Source organism: Myotis daubentonii, chromosome 2, assembly GCF_963259705.1.
Source record: "Myotis daubentonii chromosome 2, mMyoDau2.1, whole genome shotgun sequence".
NCBI lineage: Eukaryota > Metazoa > Chordata > Mammalia > Chiroptera > Vespertilionidae > Myotis > Myotis daubentonii.
Genome location: NC_081841.1, coordinates 193,487,979 through 193,509,866, shown reverse-complemented (window position 1 = coordinate 193,509,866; position 21,888 = coordinate 193,487,979). Strand labels below are relative to the sequence as shown.

Here is a 21,888-nt window from a genome sequence, read left to right as displayed (position 1 = left end):
CCTCAGCGCACAGCCCCTCTCAGTGCTGGCCACATGCCCTGCACCGTCTGACTGCCCACTCAGCACTGCCACACAGGCGCCAACCGTCCAACCACCCGGCCCTTCATCCTGGTCCCGCACTGGTCACCATCTGAACTGTGAGCACATCTCCCAGCTTACAGACCCTGTGAATACCCACAACCCCTTGCTTCTCCCTCACAGTCTTGTATTCATTTGCCAAAACCCAAACTTAGTTAAATACGGCTCTCCAACTTCACACCTGAACAGGTGAGCATGGGGACCTGTGCTCACTCATCTGAGGACCATGCCTGCTCCTCCGACCAGCCCCACACATCCCTCCTCCCAGCAGCAGGTGAACCCTTGCTCAGTTCCCTGGGAAAGCAAAAGGCATCAGAAGAGAACCTGTACAATGACCGCACCTGCCAGCCCTGCGCCGGCCCCACACTCAGGGCTGCACGCCTATCCGGACCAGCAGCTCCACGCCTTTGTGCTCCACAAACACCGCACCACCAGCCCTGCCTCCTCGCCCCCAGCCCCCTGTCTTCACCTCCACTAGACCTTCCGTCAGCACAGACACGCCAGAATTCCTCCTTTCTCAAACCACAAACCACTTCCTTGATGTCCACTCCCCTGTAGCTCCTCCTCCTCCTCCTCCTTTCAGCTTTCCCTAACCTTCCGAAGGCTGCTGATGTTGCTGTCTGCACACTAGCGACTGTCCCTACCTTGCCAAGGTTAGCCATCACCTGCACGTGTCTCCTCCATCTGTACCCCTACCCTTTGTCTCTTCATCTTTGCCGCTACCTTTCCTCCTCTCGACCATAGTCAATAAAGCTAAATATCAATAACAAATGGAAAATCCACAAATATGTGAAAATTAAACACACCCTTTTAAACCAATGGGTCAAATTAGAAATCACAAGGGAAATTTAAAAACACTTTGAGATGAACAAAAATGAAAACAAAAACAGCCAAACTCAAGGGACAGGGCAAACACAACACTCATTAAAAAAGAAGAAAGATTTCAAATTAATAACCTAACACTTTAAGAACTTGAAAAATAACAGCAAACTAAATCCAAAGCCAGCAAAAGAAAGGAAATAATAAGGGTTACAGCAGGTATACAGAAAATAGTGAATAGAAAAACAAAAAATGTAACTAAAAGTTGGTTCTTTGAAAAGATTAACAATATTGACAAGTCTTTAGCTAAACTGACTACAAAAACTAGAGAAAAAAAGCAAATGACTAAAATCAGAAATGAAAGTGGGAGCATTATACCAACTTTAGAGAAATTAAAAGAATTATAAGGAAATACTATGAATTATTATACACCAATCAACTTGATGATCCAAATGAGATGGACAAATTACTGACAGGCACACAAATTACCAAAATTAACTTAAGAAAAAAAAAGAAAATCTCAATAAACCTATAAAAGGTAAAGAGATTGAATCAGTAACCAAAAACCTCCCAACAAAGAAAAGCCTAGGACCAGACGGCTTCACTGGTAAGTTATACCAAATAGTTAAAGAAGAATTACATCAATCCTACTCCAACTGTTCCAAAAGCAGAAAAGGAGGGAGCACTTCCTGACACTCAATGAGGGCAGCATTGGCCTGATACCTAAGCCAGACAAAAATATGAAAAGACAGGATCAATAGTAGACGACATCCCTTATGAATATCGAGGTGAAAATCCTCAATAAAATACTAGCAAACTGAATCCAACAGCACATTAAAAGGATCACACCCCATGTCCAGGAATGCAAGAGTGGTTCAACACAAGAAAATCAATCAATGTAATATAGCACATTAAAAGAATGAAGAAAAAAAAACAACCAAAATTGTCATCTCAATTAATGCAGAAAAAGCACTTAACAAAATCCAAACTCTTTTATGATATAAACACTCAACAAATTAGAAATAGAAGAGAATTTCTTTAACATAATAAAGGGTGTTAACCAAAATCTCCAGCAAACATCATACTCAATGGTAAAAGACTAAAAGCTTTCTCCCTGATATAAGCAATGGGACTAGGATGCCCACTTTCACCACTGCTGTTTAATATTTTCCTGCAAGTCCTTGCCAGAGAAAATTAGGCAGAAAAAAAAGAAAAACAAGGCACCTACATTGGAAAGGAAGAAGTAAAACTATCTCTATTTACATGATTCCAAGTATATAAACTACCAAATAATCTACAAAAAACTACTACAAATAATGAATGAATTCAGCAAAGTTGCAAGGTTCAAGATCAATATACAAAAAAATGAGTGGTCTTTCAATACACCATCAATGAACAACTTAAAAAGGAAATTAAGAAAAAAATCCATTTATAATATCACCCAAAAAATAAAATACTTAAAAATAAATTTAATTGAGGAGGTCTATATGTCACTGAGATTGAAATTCAGAAAGAAACCCAAACACCTATGTCCAATTGATCTTCAACAAGGGTGCCAAGTTCATTGAATGGGGTAAAAGAACAGTCTCTTGAGAAAATGGTACTGGGTGCCACGCCAGCACGGCCAAGGGTGAACCTAAGTGGGGGTGGCTGAAAGGCTTAGAAAAGACAGACAAGAGAATGAAAGCTGGGTCTCCGTGGGACGCTGCTTCTCTGAGAGACAGCACCGACGCCCACAAGCCGTGTCTTTATTTTATAGCAGATGCCACGAGGCCAAGTAAGGGTGTGATCAAGATGTTTACAACATTCTCGTGGGTTTCCATCCTACTCAACTACACGCACCTGAACTCTATCAAGCCCACGTCACTCAGGCATGTGGGGCCACATGTTCGGATCATAGGTTCAAGCTTACAACTACAGCTGTTGGCTATAATTGTGCTGGGAGGGCTCTGCCCTCCAAGCTGGGACACGCACGTGGCAATGAGAGGACTGTCCCCTCTCATTAGTCCAAGGCTTGAACCTGTCCAAAACACTGTAGCAGCTCCCCACAGAACTGGAATAACTAGATACCCACATGCAAAAGAATGAAGATAGACCCCTACCTTATACCATATGCAAAAATTAACTAAAAATTGATCAATGAGCTAAAACTATAAAACTATTCAAAGAAGGTCATCTTCATGACCTCAGTGTGGTGATGAATTCTTAGATTTCACAACAAAAGCCTGAGCAGTAAAAGAAAAAATAGATAAAATGGACTGCATCACAACTTAAAACTTTGGGGCAGAGACCGTGTCCCTTGTGGTACCTAGTAAGCTCTCGATGACTACATGTTGAAATGAGATGCATCTTTTCAGACACACAGGTCACATAATGCATTGCCTGAAACTGGACTTTCCAGTTCAAAGAAGACAAATCTCTGTAGGGAATCCTGCTGGCTGTCAGTCCAGCATCCACCCCTCCTTCCTTTCCTGCTAACTAACGTTGATTTTATTCAGGCCCCTCATGTCCACATAAGTCACCTCCCTCTGGGGACTGACCCCACCCAGCTCCTCAGTGAACCTGTTATTAGTGAGATAATCCAATGACAGGGGTTGGTTTAGAAATGAGTGTGGACCTGGCCAATGAGATAAAAGGAAAAGTCTGTCATGGACTCGGGGAAAGTTTTCAAAGGAAGACACCATCTGCTTCCTTCCTCTGGATGATGCTCTATCAGGAGGGTGACAGCCCTGTGGGAGAGGGGCCTCAGGACACACTGAGCCATCGAGTCAGCCGACCATAAAACCACCCACTCTGGACGTCCTGGAGGGATACAAATCCTCACAGTCTCTGCCAGTTAAGGCTGGAGTTTATGTTCTTTGCAGACAAAAGCTCTGCAACCACTTCCACCTAAAGTTCATGTTTTCCAAAGAGTCATTCATTCACTAAGCAAAGGTGTGTGGCGGTGAGAACACTAGATTGGCCTCTCAGGGAACATGTCTTTATAAACAGGTAAGTGCTAGGATGGATAAATGTCATAAACGAATGGATCCCGGAGGTTAGGGGAGCTTTCCTGAGGACATGGCATTTTTGCTGAGATATGAAGGAGGAACTGGAGTTAATTCAGTAGAAGAAGGTGGGGGTGGAGGATAGAGCATTCCAGACAGGTAGAAAAAGGCAGAGACAGACAGAGACAGAGAGGGAGAGACAAGAGAGGGAGACAGCTCAGCTAGCAGGAGCTTGGCAAGGAGTGGCACTCTTTACGAGTTTATTCCTTCCCTCAGCACCCAGAGATGAGGAGGAGGACAGCCTGGAATGCCCCCTGACCTCTCCAGGCTCTCCCAGGAGGTGGCTTTGGTGACCTGAGCCTGTAGGTAAAAATCCTAACAGGAATAAAGCAAAGACTCGGCTCTGCTCTGCTTAAGGTGAAAGGAGGCTGAAAGTGGCCCTCCTCTTGTCTTCCCCACCCTCCCCCTCTTCCGAACAGACACACATGTCAAAGATAGAACCTGTCTTGTAGAATAAGATGGAGGGTTTTCATTACCTGAGAGGAGACCAAACACTCCTATATGTTCCTTGGGATAATTTGTTCTTATCAAATCTACTAAGTATTATTCTTATAGGACATAGAGGTGAAATCTTTGCGATGATCAGTTGCCTGCAGCAGGATCTTGTCTATCATCACAGAGAAAAACAGGTGAAGGGAGATAGGGAATGGAGCAAAGGAGGATTTCAGCTGACATTTGAAGAAATAACGAGGGTCAAGGTCGAAGAGGAGGAGATGATATACAGGAAAAGATGCCAGTGGGGTCATGAAACCCTCCTGGGATTGGGGAGGGAGCCCCTCCATCGTATATGGTGAAAGAACACTCACAGCACATCACTCGATGAAAGAGCTTGAGAGATGAGTTCAGACAGAGTTAACTCCACGTTGACTTTCCGACAGGGCCATGGTGCCATTGATTCTCCTGGTCTCATTTCGCCCTTTATCCACCAGCAGCCCCGCCTTCTCCTCCCAGCCTTGGAATGGAACCTTCTGGGCCCTTCTCAAACTCAACCGCCTCTTCTCTGCCCTCCCTCAAAGCCCTCCCATGGTGCCCTCTGGTGCTCTGGGCATAAGCCGGAGGTCTGTGAGGTGATTCCCCGCCTGGTGCCGAACATGACATCTTGCACATGGAGTGCGCTTGGTAAGTGTGGGTTGAAGAAAGAAATGGATGGATGACAGCCATCTGTGTTCGGGGAACGCCTGTGAAGTAACAAGTGCCCTCTACGCAATATTGATGGTTATTGACAGTTATTGATGGTTATTGCTAGGGTGACAGTTAAAGTAGCTTTGAGGTGGAATCAATAGTTTCGTTTTCCCTCCAGAGATGCCCATGCGCACACCAAGGCTGCAGCTGCATGGTATTCCTGGTGGAGTGGCAGCAAAAACAGACCTGGTTGTGGCTTTCCATCAGCAAATTCCCAGGGCTCTTTCTTAACAGGCAGATATTTGGATCCACCCAGAAACTGATTAATTTTTCCCAACAGGCCTCCCACGAACATGGCTTGCAGAGCAGTAAATATAAAAGTTCTGGCATTTGTTTCAAACAGAGCACTTTTGTGAGCTCATGGCTGCACAAACAGAGATCCAGAGTGCCTGGCCCTACGTAAATTCTCCCCATGTGGCCACGACAGACCTAATCACTGCGTCCTGAGATGTTTGCCCCCAGGACCAGCGGAGTACAGAGCGAGGCGCTCTCTCACGCCCACCATCCACCTTCGCTGCTTCTGAGTGGGACTGCAGGACAACATCGCTTCAGAGGAGCTCGCGGTCAAGGGGAGACCAAGAAAAGAACAGGCTGGCAGTGCCCTCGGCGGTCCCGGATCTGTCTCTTGCTTCAACAGTGTTTGGACAGAACAGACCCAGGGACGCCCCTTCTTCCAGCCTCTGGCCACTCTCCTGCGTCTCATCCAGTCACCACCTTCAGAACCACCTCCAGGACCAGCCAACACACCGGTTTTTTTCTGTCTTAACTCCTTATGCTGAACAGCCATGAGCTTCCAAATTCGTCAGAATTATTCCACCGAGGTGGAGGCTGCGGTCAACTGCCTGGCCAACCTGCATCTGCGGGCCTCCACACCTACCTCTCTCTGGGCTTCTATTTCCACTGTGACGATGTGGGCCACTTCTTTTGCGAGTTGGCGGAGAAGAAGCACGAGGGCGCTGAGCATCTCTTAAAGTTGCAAAACAAGCGTGGCGGCCGCATTCTCTTCCAGGACGTGCTGAAACCTTCCCAAGATGAGTGGGCCAAAACTCAGGACTCCATGGAGGCCGCCCTGGCCTTGGAGAGGAACCGGAACCAGGCCCTTGTGGAGCTGCAGGCCCTGGGTTCTACCTGTGCAGACCCTCGGCTCTGTGACTTCCTGGAGAACCACTTCCTGGATGCGGAGGTGAAACCGATCAAGAAGATGGGGGACACCTGACTCACCTCCGCAGGCTGCCGGCCCCGGGCTGGGCTGGGAGAGTGTCTCTTCGAAAGGCTCGCCCTCGAGCCCCACCAGGAGCCTTAGGAGCCCAGGGGCCTTTCAGAGGCCCCTCTGCGTCGCCCTGGTGTCTCTGGCTTTTACCTGAGCCTCTTCCTGAAACTATTAGCCATTCTTTTAACCACCCTGGAGCCCTCTCCCATGCCTTGGACCAAGTGAAACAATAAAGCTTTTTGCAGAAAAAGAAAAAGAAAAGAAAAGAAAAGAAAAGAAAAGAAAAGAAAAGAAAAGAAAAGAAAAGAAAAGGAAAGGAAAGGAAAGAAAAGAAAAGAAAAGAACAGGCTGCCAGGGAGCCGCTGGCCAGAGAGCCGCTTCCCGGCACACACACTCGCAGCCGCAGCGTGGGCAGCTCCAGGTTAGTGCAGCGAAACGTGTTCTGAGTTGCGCAGCCAGCCCCGCATGCTGGGGCAGGATGGCCCACAGCCCGGTGGCTGGATCCTTCAAACTAGAAGGAACAGAAGGACCAGGGTCCAGAGGCCAAGACCCTGGGTGGAATGGAGGCTGGCTGTCACCCCAGCAAGTGGCAGGGCAGAGGTCCAACTTCGCTTCTCCTGGTGGTCCGTGGAGAAGGCAGGTGCCACCAAAGGAGCAGTTCTTATGTAATCAGAGTGCTGAGCCTCCTCGGTAGCAGGTACACACGCTCAAAAGCCCCAACACCCGGGTGCTTACATACTGGAACTTGACCTGTTTTCTTATAACCAGATCTAGTTTCTGTCACACACACCCCAGGTGGCCAGATGGCAGGAAAGGTGGGCAACTCCGGTGGCTTCTCCATTCACCCTCCTCGCCCCAAATCCCCCTACCCGCCTTCTCCCGAAGTTAACCAAACTTCTGGAAGGTGTAGGTGGCAGCATCTTCAGGGGAAGGTGTCCCTCAGGGTCCCTTGTCCTTCAGCCCCTCCCCAACAGACCAAAAGCAGAGGAGTGGAGAGGGAGACAACAGGAGCCTCTCTCACACACCACTCAGCAGGAGAGAAAAAATGGTATCTCCAGACCAGACAGACAAAGGCTGATGCCCTCACCCTTCGCCGGAAATGTTTTTCATCTATAAGTTACGTATTAGTCTTTATTGGTTCTTCTAGTTCAGTGGCTTTTAAACTATAATCCAGGAAGATTCCTGTGTGTGTGCGTGTGCATGTGCATGTGTGCATGCACATATGGTGGGGAGGAGATCAGCAGCTAACAAACTTTTAGGCCTTTACCTTCTCCATCTCTGCCTTTGGGGCCATGCTAAGCCACAGGGCTATTAGTGAAACCAATGATTCATGTGTCTGTTTCGGTCACTACAAAGTAATAACTCATTCATCAATGGAAAAGTATCAAAAGCTGACTCAGTTTGGATCATTCTTTAGATATCACTGGAGACTAACATAATAATGGGCAGAGATAATGGTGAAGCCACTTCTAATGATTAGATTGAACAGAGTGAAATGATACCACGTAATGATATCATTATAGACGAAATGAGACCATGTCTGGGATTAGTTTCAAAATAACATGAGAAGGGAAGAAATGGGTGGGAGCCGATGCAAGACTGGCCCTGAGTCAACAGTTGATGAAGTTGGGAGATGAGTACAGAGGGGTTCCTTCTACCAGTCAGTCTAGTTTGGAATCTGTTTAAATTTTTCTGTAGTAAAAATTAAAATTAATCAAGAAAAAATAAAGCATTCTTCATATTTAGGAGCATCTGAAATACAAGCATTTTCTCTTCGGCTGACATTTTCTCAGCCTGCTATTGTCTCTCTTTGAAACAACTTGCTCTGACTAACCGATGTGCTTAAACACAGCATTCAACAATGGCTACTAGTCTCTGAACACCTGCCATGGGCCAGCGTGTGCTAGATATCCTCCCGTGCATTAGCTCAGGTGCTCCAGGCACCCCTGAGAATGCGGGCACTGAGGTTCAAGTCTGCCAAGTTGCCGGGGTCCAACCCCAGCAGGTCCAGGGGTTCCCAAAGGCGTGGACGGAGTCGGCGAAGAAGGAAGGACACGGAGACAGCGTTCAGTTGATCAGCACCCTAGCCAGGATCTCCAGCCCGGATCTCCAGCCAAGTTTTGGTCTCGATCTCCAGAGAGGTTCTGCTTAGGATCTCCAGCCAGGTTCTGTCCAGGTACTCCAGTCAGGTTCAGTCACCAGGTTCCAGTCAGGCTCTCCTGCCAATCTCCGCAGTCAGGTTCAGTCCAGGATCTTTTGCCATGCTCTCTCGCCAGGCTCCGCCTCCAGGCTCCCAGGCCAGTCCCTCTCCGGGATCCTCCGGCATGCTCTCTCCAGCGAAGTTCTTCTGTCTCTAGAGAACGTTCTGTGTAGGTTCTGTGCCTAGGCTCTGTCTCTCTTGGTCCTGTCTTCCAAGCCCTGTGTCCTTAGTTCTGTGTTCTGAGTTCTGTCTGTTTTTGTCTTGTTGCATCTGTATTTATACCAGTTGATTCTAATCCTGTCAATTTCTATTACAAAGCTTAGGGCGTTTCTTATCTCCATTCCAGGGAGTAAAGATTATGTAGCTTAAGCATGATTGTTTGTAGTTAAATTGATTAACTACCCGCCTGGCACTTAGTTAAGGAGTTTCATCCCCTCCCTAACTTCAGGGGAAAATCCCTACCTGGGGATTCAACCTTTCTCGGAGAGGTGACCTTGGTTAAAACACAGCACCAAGAAGGTGAGCAAACATATTAAGAACCGTATGCTATATATGCCAGGTCCCTTGAAACAGCAAGGATGGACCGGCTCCCGGCACCAAGTAAGTTTCCCGAGAGCACGCCACTAATGGTGATCGACACAGGTTTCGGCTTTCACAACCATTAAATTGTTAGACAGTGAAATATGTGTTTATCATTCAAAGTTAGCCTTGGAAGAAGCGTTCCTTGAAAAGGCAGAAATGAGGTTGTGGAGGCATCGCAGACAGCGCCAGTCAGAAGGCTGTGCTCTGCGGAACCAGAGGCCCTAACTTGCTGGGTGTTCAGGGAAGCTAACTGGGGAGTTGGACCGCACACTGCTTTGGCAGCTGCTGTCAATTCCAGGTTTTCATCCTTCCATTCCAAGGCCCACATTTCTTTTACTAAAACCATAGAAATGAACTTCCAGTATCCAGACTGTGGAAAAAAAGAAGCAAAACTATCTAATTTGCAGGTGATCTAATCTTATAGACGGAAAATTCTAAGGAATTCACTAAAGATAAAAACTATGAGACCTAATAAATGAGTTCTACATGTATTAGGTCTCACAGATACAAGACTAAATAGAAAAACCAATTGTATTTTTATATACTTGCAATAAACAACCTCAAAAAGGAAGTTAAGAAAACAGTTCCATACTATTCGGCCTAAAAAAAAAAAAAGGTGAAGTATTGCCATTTGAAAGTAACAATGTACTCTCTTACCATTTGCCTTCGGTTCTCCACCAGGTTGATGCCAATAATTCCTAAGAAAGACCCGAAGCCAAGCTGAAAGCAAAGGAAAAACAAGGAAAAAGCACCCAGTTAGCACGCTGGTGGCTTGATGCTGACTTCTAACAGTAAAGAATGCATAGGAGACTGCCGCCCTTAAAGCATCTCACCAAAGGCCCAAGGCGGGCCACTCCCGCCTCTCCAAGTTCTGACCACCAAGTGGCAGATGGTCCATATACATTTGGGCGGACTCCTCAGGCTCAATGGAAGCCGGTGATTGGAATAGAAACTTCTGAGTCATGATCCATCCCTTCTTCTTTTTTTTAATCTTTATTGTTGAAAGTATTACATATGTTCCCCCCTTTGCCCCCTATGGACCTCTTCTAGCCCCCCCCCCCCCCGTTCCACACCCCAGGCCTTCACCACCATATTGTCAGTGTCCATGGGTTATGCACATATGCATACAAGTTCTTTGGTTGATCTCTTCCCACCCACCCACCCTCCCCTGCCTTCCTTCTGAGGTTCGACAGTCTGTTCCATGCTCCTATGTCTCTGGTTCTATTTTGTTCATCAGTTTCTTTTATTCATTAGATTCCACATATGAGTGAGATCATGTGATACTTGTCTTTCTCTGACTGGCTTATTTCATTTAGCATAATGCTCTCCAGGTCCATCCATGACGTTGCAAATGGTAAGAGTTCTTCCTTTTTTTACAGATGTGTAGCATACCATTGTGTAGATGTACCACAGGTTTTTTTATCCACTCATCTGTTGGTGGGCACTTTGGCTTTATCCAAATCTTAGCTATTGTAAATTGTGCTGCAATGAACATGGGGGTGCATATATTCTTTCTGATTGGTGTTTCTGATTTCTTGGGATATATTCCTAGAAGTGGGATCACTAGATCCATCTCATCTTCTATATTCAAACATTTTATCTCTTAGGTCAGGAAGAGATTACAGGAAAAGATAGCATTGTGTGTCCCCTTTCCCCCTCGTGGAGGACAACCTCTTTATGGTAGCCCAGACCACTCACGACTCATCTTCTGCATCTGGGCCTCAGGTGAGAGGCCCACCTCATGTTTCTCCTGGGCCTGTCTCAAGTCCCATAGTCAGAGAGGGACTCCTCTGGTAAGATATTAGGAAACTAGAACCATGGGTATTTCAGAAGAAGGGTTACCTGTCACCTGTGGACGTGGCTGACACCACTCAGAGATAAGCTTTAGACTCAGGTGAGCAGACAAACAGGTAACCTTGGGGAAGAAGAGAGGGAGAAGGGAGGAGGGTCCTAGAGGCTCCTGAGAATCAGTTGTAATCATCAATCAAGGCTTCTTGGCAGGTATCTTTTAAAGCTACATGCCCGTTTTCTGAGAACTAGTTCAGTCAGCTTGGTCTCATGGGGCTAAAATCTAGGTGTCACGGAGCTGGTTGCCTCTGGAGGCTCTGGGGGAGAATCTGGGCCAGGCCTTTCCCGTGTCCAGAGCTATTCACTCCGTGGCTCATGGCCCTTTGTCCATCATCAGCTTCTCCCATCACACAGCTAAGGCCTCTCCTGCACGCTCCCCCACTTCTAAGGACCCTGTGCTAACACTGGCCAGATGCAGGATCATCGTCCACACCCTGGAACCCTCGTTACTGGGTAGCCCACCACAGTCCCAAGTCCCAAGGAGTAGGACCCTGATACCTCTGAGGTCATCATTCTGCCAACAATAACCACCAAAACAAGTGTCCATGCCCTAAACCTCCAGCTCTGGGGAGCTGGAGCAAAGTGTGTCACCACCACACAGACATCTGTGGTGCCTAGTGCCCCTCCCTCAGACCCCTGGGCCCCATCACTCACAATGATCCCTGGGTAGTAGCCCCCCACGGTCACATTCTCCGTCCTGGTGGTGGCAGCGAGGCCGATGGTCAGGATGAAGGCAGACACCACAAGCAGAGACCCCACAAACCAAAGGGAAGTCTTCTTTCTTCTCCCAAACCCTTCTGGGAGGAGGACAAACGAGGAAGCTGTTAGTACGGGGCAGGCTCCGAGGGGGGTCCTAGCAAACATGAGTGCATTTGGTGTCTGCGTGGCCCTTGTCTCTGAGCCCTACAGGCTCTGGGAGATCTCTCTGTCCCGGAGCCAGGGGTCCATGCTAACTGCTCTCTCTTTCGTCAGTGCCTACCTCAGGTGCACTGAAGCTTAACCATCTCAATCCCTATGACCCCACAAAACAGAATGAAAGAAACACATGGTGTTTCTTCTGGTGCCAAAGGTAAATCAAGTGTGTGTGTGTGTGTGTGTGTGTGTGTGTGTGTGTGTTTAATGGGGAAAACCACTTAGTATCTCATTGCAACCACTAGCTCAGATGACCACCTGAATTGCAGACATGCAGGCATTGTTCATACTCTAAAGCAGGGGTGGGAAAACTTTTCTCTGCCAAGGGCCGTTTGGATACTTATAACATCATTTGCAGCCCATACAAAATTATCAACTTAAAAATTAGCCTGCTCTATTTGGTCAAACATTTAATTAACTCTCCCCTAATGCCTTGGCAGGGCCAGGCCAAATGATTTCTCGGGCCTTATACAGCCCGCGGGCCGGATGGTCCCCAGCCCTGGCTCTAGGTTTGCCTCCACAGATTTGCACTTCTGCAGTCCTAACAACAAGGTTGGAACACCCCAGAACAGGATTGTTACATACTCAGAAATAGATTGCATGAAATTATAAATCGATGTGAAAACTCAGAAAAACTTGGCTCAGCTGAGTACACTGACGTAGCAAGGGTATATATCTTAGGAAGGACAGTTCAGTCCGGGGGCTAAAGGGAACCTCATGCAAGACCCCCCATCCCTTCACCAGCACCCCTCTCAGACTACACACAGCCCTCAGCACAGCCCACTCCCTCCAGCGTCTTGGGAAGACACTTCTCCGAAGAATCTCATCCTAAACCACCTATTACCTTCACCCTGGAGGGGATGAGATCAATTCATTCACTAAGAAAATAAACCACCAAAGAGATGAAGGTCTGGGCCCAGGCACAGCACCCAGGACCTGGGCATGGCAGGGTGGAGTCAGGAGGGGGCTCCCCTCTGCACAATGGCCCTGCCCTAATGTTGCCTGCAAGGCTCTGCTCTGCAAGCCCTGGCCCAGACTCTTTAGACTCAGACGTGGATATTTAGGATTTAAATCCCAGCCTTCAGGCTCCACAGTTCCTTCTGTTAGGCGCTCCTCTCTCTGGCTCCCTAAAGATGTAGGTTTATCTACATCCACAGGGAGAACTCTTATACCTGCTCCCTGGCTTTACTTGCTAGAGCCAGCTGTACCTGGGAGAGCCAACTGTTGCAGAATTTTGAGCAGCACTGTGCTTGCTGTGTTGAGAATAAACTACAGAGGAACAAGGGTAGACTATATAAAACCTTTTCCAAAGGCTCCGCCTTGAGGATGGACCAGCTGGGCAGCCCGGCCATGCAGTAAAGGGCAGAGCCTTCCTTAAGAGCGGTGGCCCGCTGACGAAGGCGCTGTGCAGCCCTCAACAAGAGCACAGGTAAAGCAACAAAGTTGTCGTGATCACAGCCCCCCGGGGCCAGCCACATGCCACACCTCTCATTTAAGCCTCTCGGATATGCCCTGGCAGTGGGCTCCCGGACCCACCACAGTAGCCTCTGCAGAGTTTTTGCTGAATGAGCATTGAGGGATGAGTATGGACCCAAGAGCGAATGCATAAGTGGTTGTATGAGTGGACCCATGAGTGGATGCATGAGTAGACACACAGGAGCACAGAGATGATGTGGGAGATGATGCTGACTGCCCAAGGCCACACCACCAGGCACATCACTCCGACACAGGTTCTGCAACATCTCCCAATGTTTCTAACCTTCGCACATATTCTAGAGTGGCATTCCCTACTTTCTGTCCAGTCATACCAGCCACCTTGAGGCCCACCATCCCTCCCAAGGCACTCTGTCCTGAGGGCACTGGCCAAACGACAACCCATGTGGCCTGATGCCCACAGTTGTACTCTTATCAAGAGGATGGGCCCTGCTTGCTGTGTCAGCAGAAGCAAGTCACTTCCTGTACCTGCTGCAGGTTTGTGGATGGCGAGGAAGTTCCAACTCAAATTGAGGTTTGCCGGGGTATCTGAGAAGTGCCTTGACTGATTAATTATGTCTGCCCTAAGCATAGGAGGAAGGAGCTGGGGCACATTTACCAGCCCTGAATAGGAAATCCAAGGCCCCTCCAGATCCAGCATTCTTGGATTTTTCTCCCCACTTGTCTTCCTCGATTTCACACTTCTTCTTTTTTTTCTCACATGTAACTTTTTCAGTGACTTCAGGAATTTCTCTTTCCAACACCTCTCATTATATTTGTGAACTAAAAACCAACCCTAATTGGGGCTGGAAATTATAACCAAAGTGATAATGACATTTTTACAAGAGAAAGAAATAATGTAAGTTTTCTATTTAAAAAGTATGGTTTTTATCCTGTTCATAAAAGCAATTGTTATTTATTGTAGAACAGTTATAAAGTACAGGAAAATACCCCCTCCCAAAAATTCACAGTAATCTTATCACCCAAAATTGACAAGTAGGCATATAGCCTTATGGTTTTTCTTAATTTGGGATCAAAATGTTTTCAAAATTACTGCCATTTGCAACAACATGGATGGACCTTGAGAATAGTATGCTAAGTGAAATAAGTCAGTCAGAAACAGCTAAGAACCATATGATTTAACGCATATGTGGGATATAAAACTGAAACTCATGAACACAGACAGCAGTGTGGTGGTTGCCAGAGGGAAGGGGATGCGGGGGAAGGAAGTCCTAGTATATGATGATGGGAGAAGATTTGACTTTGGGTGGTGGGCACACGGTGCAATACACAGATCTTATAACATAGAAACCCACACCTGAAACCTATGTGAACGTATTAACCAATGTCACCCCAATAAATTTAATTAAAAAATAAAATAAAAAGTTGTGTTTTTTAACCTAATAAACTGTAAGAATTTGTCCAGCTTTTAAAACACTTTTCTAAACATAATGTTTATTTATAATGTGTATTCCACTAAATGGATATGTCAATTAGCCTATCCCTAGGTTAGGTTAATTATTTGGGTTGTTTCTAACTTGTTATTATTAAAACACAATGCGGAGCACAGGGGATTTGAGGGCAGTGAAACTGTTCTGAAAGATATTATACATGTCATTATAAATTTGTCCAAACCTGTAGAATGTACAACACCAAGAGTGAACCCTAATGTACACTATGGATTCTGGGTGATAATGATGTGTCGATGTTGGCTCATTGATTGTAACAAATGTTGATAACTGGGGAGGCTGTGCATATGAAGGAACAGGAGGTGTATGGGAATTCTCTGTATCTTTCCCTCAATTTTGCTGTAAATCTAAAACTGCTCCAAAAAATGAAATATAGTTTTAAAAAAGAAAAGCACAATATGATAAACACCTTTTTAGAATGAATTTCTACAAGGGGGATTTTAAGGCAAGGAAGCAAAATATTTTTAAGGACAGAGTAAAAGTTTTGAAGTAAAATTGACTTTGCAAAGCAGAAGATAAACCTACAGTCCTTGTACAAGCTTTGGAAAGAATTCTCTGTAACTCCACAGAATCCTTCGCTTACAAGCAAGAGAAGTATATATAGCTTTATCTGATTGTTGTTAAATTCCTGTTTTCATTGTTGTTTTCTAGTAGTTTTTATTACAAACATAGAATTGTTGAGGGCGACGCATGTGTGGGAGTGTTCCAGGGGAAAACACAGCCACAAGTGCAAGCAGACACTCGATGTCTTTGGGACACTGCATTTGCATCTGCTCTGGGAGTTCCCTACAGTGGACTTCCCCTTGACTAACATTTACAGCATCTTACTTGCAAAGAAGGGTGCATGCAGATAGAATGGATCTTTGTTCTTGCATTTGTTTAAAGCCGGAAACCAAGGCTACTTGTACAAGGTAGTGTGCCTGAGAGTCAGATGGGCAGTTCAGGGAATGATGGCAGCAGATGTGGGGTGTCTGTGGCCTGAAATGGCAACGCCACTTTGAGAACAAGTGGCCACAAAAGAAAGAGACCTCTCCAGGGGTGAAATTCTGCTTTGGTTTATTAATTTTACAAAGATGGGAACATTTTTTAAAAAAAGGACACAAAAGTTAAAAATGTATATGCCGGCTGGTGTGGCTCAGCAGTTGAGTGTTGACCCAGGAACCAAGAGGTCGCCGATTTGATTCCTGGTCAGAGCACATGTCCTGGTTGCAGGCTCCGTCCCCAATAGAGGTGGCAGGGGTGGGGGGTGCAAGAGGCAGCCAATCGATGGTATTTCTCCCTCATTGATGTTTCTATTTCTCTATCCCTCTCCCTTCCTCTCTCTCTCTAAAAATCAATAAAAACATATTTTTTTAAAAGTTAGAAATATATCTTCTACATTTTGGAAGTTAATGTAATTGTTCTTGTGGACATTCATAAAATAATCATATTAATGATAACAATACTACCTAGTAACTGGGTAGCAACTGCGGCTTTTCTCTAACTCTCTTCATCTCATTCAATGAAGATCAGAGGATTAATCTCTCCTGATTCCTGTGTTACCCTTCCCAGCTTCCACATATCTGTGAACAGAGCCAAAGCTGATTGCTTTTAATCAGTGCAATTTCCTCTTCAGCTTTTCTTCCTTGACTATTTTTTCCCCTTAGTTGCCCATTTCAATGTTTTGATTGCTAAAATGGGATTTAAGATCCATAGGACTTGTAAACTGAATTTTATGGGGCTAAGTATTTGAGGAAATTATCAGACAAATGCCCTCCTCCTCAAAGGATTTTGTTTTGCTAGTTTTCTTTTTTTTTTTTTAATTAAATCTTTATTGTTCAGATTATTACATTTGTTCCTTTTTTTTCCCCCCCATAACTCCCCTCCTCCCAGTTCCCGCCCCACCCTCCGCCCTCACTCCCCACCCACTGTCCTCATCCATAGGTGCACGATTTTTGTCCAGTCTCTTCCCACATCTCCCACACCCCTTTCCCCCCCAAGAATAGTCAGTCCATTCCCTTTCTATGTCCCTGATTCTATTATAATCAACAGTTCATTCTGTTCATCAGATTATTTATTCACTTGATTCACTTGTTGATAGATGCATATTTGTTGTTCATAATTTGTATCTTTACCTTTTTCTTCCTCTTCCTCTTCTTAAAGGATACCTTTCAGCATTTCATATAATCCTGGTTTGGTGGTGATGAACTCCTTTAGCTTTTCCTTATCTGTGAAGCTCTTTATCTGACCTTCAATTCTGAATGATAGCTTTGTTGGATAAAGTAATCTTGGTTGTAGGTTCTTGGTATTCATCACTTTGAATATTTCTTGCCACTCCCTTCTGGCCTGCAAAGTTTCTGTTGAGAAATCAGCTGACAGTCGTATGGGTATTCCCTTGTAGGTAACTGAGTTTCTTTCTCTTGCTGTTTTTAAGATTCTCTCTTTATCTTTTGCTCTTGGCATTTTAATTATGATGTGTCTTGGTGTGGTCCTCTTTGGATTCCTTTTGTTTGAGGTTCTCCGAGCTTCTTGGACCTGTAAGTCCATTTCTTTCACCAGGTGGGGGAAGTTTTCTGTCATTATTTCTTCAAATAGGTTTTCAATATCTTGCTCTCTCTCATCTTCTGGCACCCCTATAATTCTGATGTTGGTACGCTTGAAGCTGTCCCAGAGGCTCCTTACACTATCCTCGCATTTTTGGATTCTTTTTTCATTTTGCTTTTCCGGTTGGATGTTTTTTGCTTCCTCGCATTTCAAATCATTGACTTGATTCTTGCGCTCCTCTGGTCTGCTGTCGGGCGTCTGTATAATATTCGTTGTTTCTAGTTGGTTCCCCAATATAAGATCGAGGGTCTTATTAGTTTTCGTGTAGATCTCATTAAGTTTATCGGCAGCTTCTAAACAGTTCTTGAGAGACCTTAAAAGTGTGGTTCTGAACTCTATTTCTTCCACTGACAATTTTGTCCTGTTTCTTTGTCTCCGCATTTTGTTATGCTTCCTTGGTGCACCCCCTAGTGGTCTTTGTTCGCAGTCTTATAGATAAATCTTGATTGTTGTAGCTAATTCCAGGGAGGGTTTGACCTCCAGGCCAAGTGGCTATGAGAATCAGCTGTGTCAGCAGTGAGAGAACTTCTGTCCTCTAGGGAGGTGCTAATCTAGCCTTTGCCTGAGGCTATCCGGCCAATGCCTCCGTGCAGGGCTTGGGCGGGGCGGGTCGCACAGGATCAACAGGGTGGGCCAGAGAGAGCAGTTATGGCGGCTCTCAGTCCTGTCCCCAGGGGCTCTGCCTCTCTGAGTCCCAGCACCCGCTGCAAAGCTCGGAGAGAAAGCTGCACTCGCTCTGACCGAAGCCAGACAGTCCCGCTTCTCCCGTTTGAGTCTGGGTCCCTAAAGACTCGCCCGGATCTGGTGCTCAGAGTCTGCGACTCCCTCCCGATTGAAAACAACAACCGCGCCCTCCGCACCTCAGAATTTGACTTCAGCACTGCGCCTCCTCTGAGTGTCCGTATGCGTTTCTCTTTCCTCCTAGTTGTAGGACTTCCACTCAGCCAGCGTTCCTGTGGTTCTGGGTGATGTCCCTTCCGTTTTTTGGTTTCACTTTTGAAGTAGTTGTTCAAAGCAGCAAACTCCGGCGTTAACCTATGCCGCCATCTTGGTTCTCCCCCGTAAGGGTCTTGCTAGTTTTCTTAATTAAGTGCATTGCATGTCTGTTATGCCCAAAATAATTAGCGAGGTGCCTCAGCACTTACTTCAAACCACAGTTATAACCTTCTCCGTGCCTCATCTCTTAGCTCCCTTAGGAGTCTGTCTGCAGAAGCCCCTGGACGATATCCTGGTTCTTCAAGCTTGTGATTCTGTTTCTTATTCATCCCCTCGGGGATGCTGGCATGATGAACGAGGATCAGATCCACCAAGCTAGCAGCATTTGGTCAGCCCTTGTCAAATTTGTTAGTGACATACTGACTTCTAATCACAGAGTAAAACGTTAAACACATCTCTGAGCTCGTGAAAATCTTCCGATGAATCATTTTCAATATAACTTTACCATTTCACCCCTTTTCCCCAAGTTGGGCTCTTCTTCTGAAACGGCTGCACGATAAAAAGCAGAAGGTGTAAGCCACCCCTTTTTGTCAGCATTTCTATCATAGGTTCCCAGGTTCATAGATGGCCGGGAAAGAGAGCCAGCATAATTCACGTGGGAAGCCAGGGACAAATGGTTCTGAACAATCTTCTTCTGTTCACACCTGCTGTCACATGTGACTCCAGGTACAACAGAGATAACAAAAAGAAGAATCTTGACCTTATTCTTTATAAATATAGGATAGTGCAAAAAAAATAAGAATCAAAATATTAATTCAAGGAAGGTAAGACTAGGTTAAGATTGCCTTATAATTACATGAGACATATGCATTTTTAGATTAGGTTTTGGAGAGAAAGGAGATTCTGAATTGGAGAAAAACAACTAGAATTACCTGAATTGTTCCCTAGATCCCCCTACCCCATTTGCAAGGCTTTTATTATGTGCATTGCTACCATTAAAGACAGTGCCTGCGAACTAAAATACCTACTATTAGGTGTGTACCTGTGGTGACAGCTTCCATGGACTGTGTCTAACCTGTTCAGGACCTGCTCAGACCAGCTGTGTGATCTTAGGCAGCCAGCCATCCTCTCTGCGCCCAGCCGAAAGAGAACTCCGTGAGAGCAGGGCCTGTGTCTGTCTTGTTGCGCGCTGGACTCCAGGGCGAGCTCACACTGGGAGATAGCGCGTTTCCTCGTGTTGGATGAATGAATGAACTTCAGTTTCCTGATCTGTGACGTTGAAGTAATAATAACCACCTACTTTGCCCACCTCTTAAGACTGTTATACGGATCCAGTGAGAGAATATATGTGAAAGGTCTATCGATGTTTCTATGAATGCAATGAATATATTAATCATGGCACTCATAAATATATTAACCATGGTAGTGTTAATGTTAAGATGGCATAGCACTGGTTCTGAACCAGTGTTTCTCCAGGGGGGAGTTGAGGGGGGGAGTCTGACATGTGAAGCTCAATGGGCCAACAGCTGCATCTCACCTGTCTTGCTCACTGTTTTTCCAGACTCCAGTCTGTCCCCCTGTGCGTCCTATTAGAATATCTCAGAATATCACTTTGTCACTCCCCGTGAGCCCCTCCAGTTCTCTTGCCCCTACCTGTCCCTATGCCCAGCCTTGGCCAGAGTTGCTAAACCACAGCTCCTGTGACAACCTGGTCTTGTCTTGAAGAAGTGAAAGGATGGGGGGCAGGGCGGGCGGGGGCGGGGGCAGATTCTGTCTCCGTCACTCAGCATTTTCTCCACTTAGTAAAGCCAGGAAGGGAAGGGGGATTTCATAAAGACTTGGGGAGGGGGTCAAAGTCATGGCCTACCTGCTGGCAGGGCCCAGGCCTCCCCGAAAGAACAATGAGTTCTTTTAATCATGGGGGGATGCCCAGTTGTGGAGGTAAAGTGACAGTCCCTGGGAAAATAGACCAAGGCAGAATGACATAGCCCCAGCCATCAATCTCCCTTTTTTTTCCTGATTTTAATGTAACATGTGCCCAAGGTGGTGAACACAAAAATGTAAGAAAGAAAATACCCATAATCCCATCCAACTACACTAAGGTTTTGTGTTTTGACATAAAAGACCAACTCCTAGTATTTTTTTAAATTTGTAATCCCTCCTCACAAGAAAAAAAAAAAGGCAAATGCTATTTTAAACCACCAAGTCATTCTAGTATAATAATACAGTAATAACTAGTTAATAACACAAAGTTATTAGTAACTAACTCATTTCCTGGAGGATGAAAACGCTTGTAAATAAGTTTTGCAATAGAGCATTTTGCTTTAGAGAGTGGGGGGAGATAGAACTGTTTCTTTGAAGAAGAAGCCAGAGTCCTTGATTATTATTTAAAAATCAAACAACATTTCTAATCTGGTTTTTAAAAAGAGACTTTCCAACGATACTCCAAACAGGGTTCTGAGGTTTAAAACCCATAGTTTTCAACGGGATCGTTTCTGAAGCCAGGGGCAGGGCCCGGGGAGACCGCCTGTGGCCCCTCACTGCAGCTGTCAGCACATCCCTTACTGTGCAACTTTTTCCCTTATTTTCAAAATCTTCTCTGCCCTCTCCCCTTCAGGAAAACACATCCAACATGACCCCATATTGGCCACTTCCCAGGAGAGAACCTAGGCCAGTTCCCCAACTTGTAACGTGCAACAGGTTTCCTGTTTTCCCGCTCACGCCTGGCTTCCAGGCTGCATGGGTCTTGATTCCAGAAATCAAAGGATTAGAGATTCCGAGGATTTGCGGGGCTGAAGTCTGTGGAGGGGCGCATTGGAATGGAGAGAAAAAAAACTGTGCCTAGGTGGCTTTCAAGCAGGAAGAAGCTAACTGGCTCCTTGAAAGGAACGTGAAGAAATTTTAGAGACTGAACTAGGGAGAGACGGAAAGGGGGGAGTGTGGGTTGCCCCATTCATACATACGGTGGTCCGTTGTTCTTAATGACAGACAGTAGGAAAGAGACAGGGAGAGGCGTACAGAAAGAGGCGGAGGAGCGGAACTATGAATGAAGAAGGGCCTGTGCCAGGGCCAGGGTCCCAGGGCTACAGGGGGCGGAGGGCGGGCGGGGACCCGCGGGGAGCCTGCGAGGATGCGCGGGCCGCGCTCACCTGTCGTGTCCAGCAGGGCCAGGGGCCCCGGCACCGGCAGCGCGGGCGGCTGCATCCCTGGCTGCTCCTGGGCGCGGCGCGAGGTTGGCTCTCCCGGTGCAACAGCGACAGTCCAGGTGCTGCGCGGTGGCTGGAGATCTGCCGCCCTGAGCGCCGCCCTTCTCTCTGTCCGCGTCTGTGGGCTCCCTTCCCACCTGCTCTCCGCCCCCTTCTCGGTCCCCTCCTCTCTGCCCTCCTCCCCTGCCCATCACTCCCCCTCCCCCCACCCCCCATCCTTCCCCCTTTCCCCACTCACCCCCTCCACCCCCTCCACCTCCCTCACCCCCTCCACCTCCCCCACCCCCTCTCCCCCTCTCTCCCTCCTCCTCCCCGCCCCCAGCCTCCAGCCTCCTCCAGCTTT

The 21,888-nt window shown here is 46.5% G+C and overlaps 1 protein-coding gene and 1 pseudogene across 2 annotated transcripts in view; one reads left to right on the top strand and one right to left on the bottom strand.

Annotated features, from left to right (window-relative positions):
* TMEM255B (transmembrane protein 255B) overlaps positions 1 to 21,638 on the bottom strand; it is a 45,603-nt gene extending 23,965 nt beyond the window's left edge. For both annotated transcript variants that reach the window (XM_059685200.1, XM_059685202.1), the window contains exons 1-3: positions 21,489 to 21,638; positions 11,621 to 11,763; positions 9,776 to 9,838 (exon numbers count right to left, since the gene is read on the bottom strand). In XM_059685200.1, the coding sequence (XP_059541183.1) occupies positions 9,776 to 9,838; positions 11,621 to 11,763; positions 21,489 to 21,543 (261 nt within the window). In that variant the 5' untranslated portion in view covers positions 21,544 to 21,638. The remainder of the gene's footprint in view (positions 1 to 9,775; positions 9,839 to 11,620; positions 11,764 to 21,488) is intronic.
* LOC132226425 (ferritin light chain-like) lies at positions 5,744 to 6,417 on the top strand (annotated as a pseudogene).
* Positions 21,639 to 21,888: the final 250 nt, after the last annotated feature.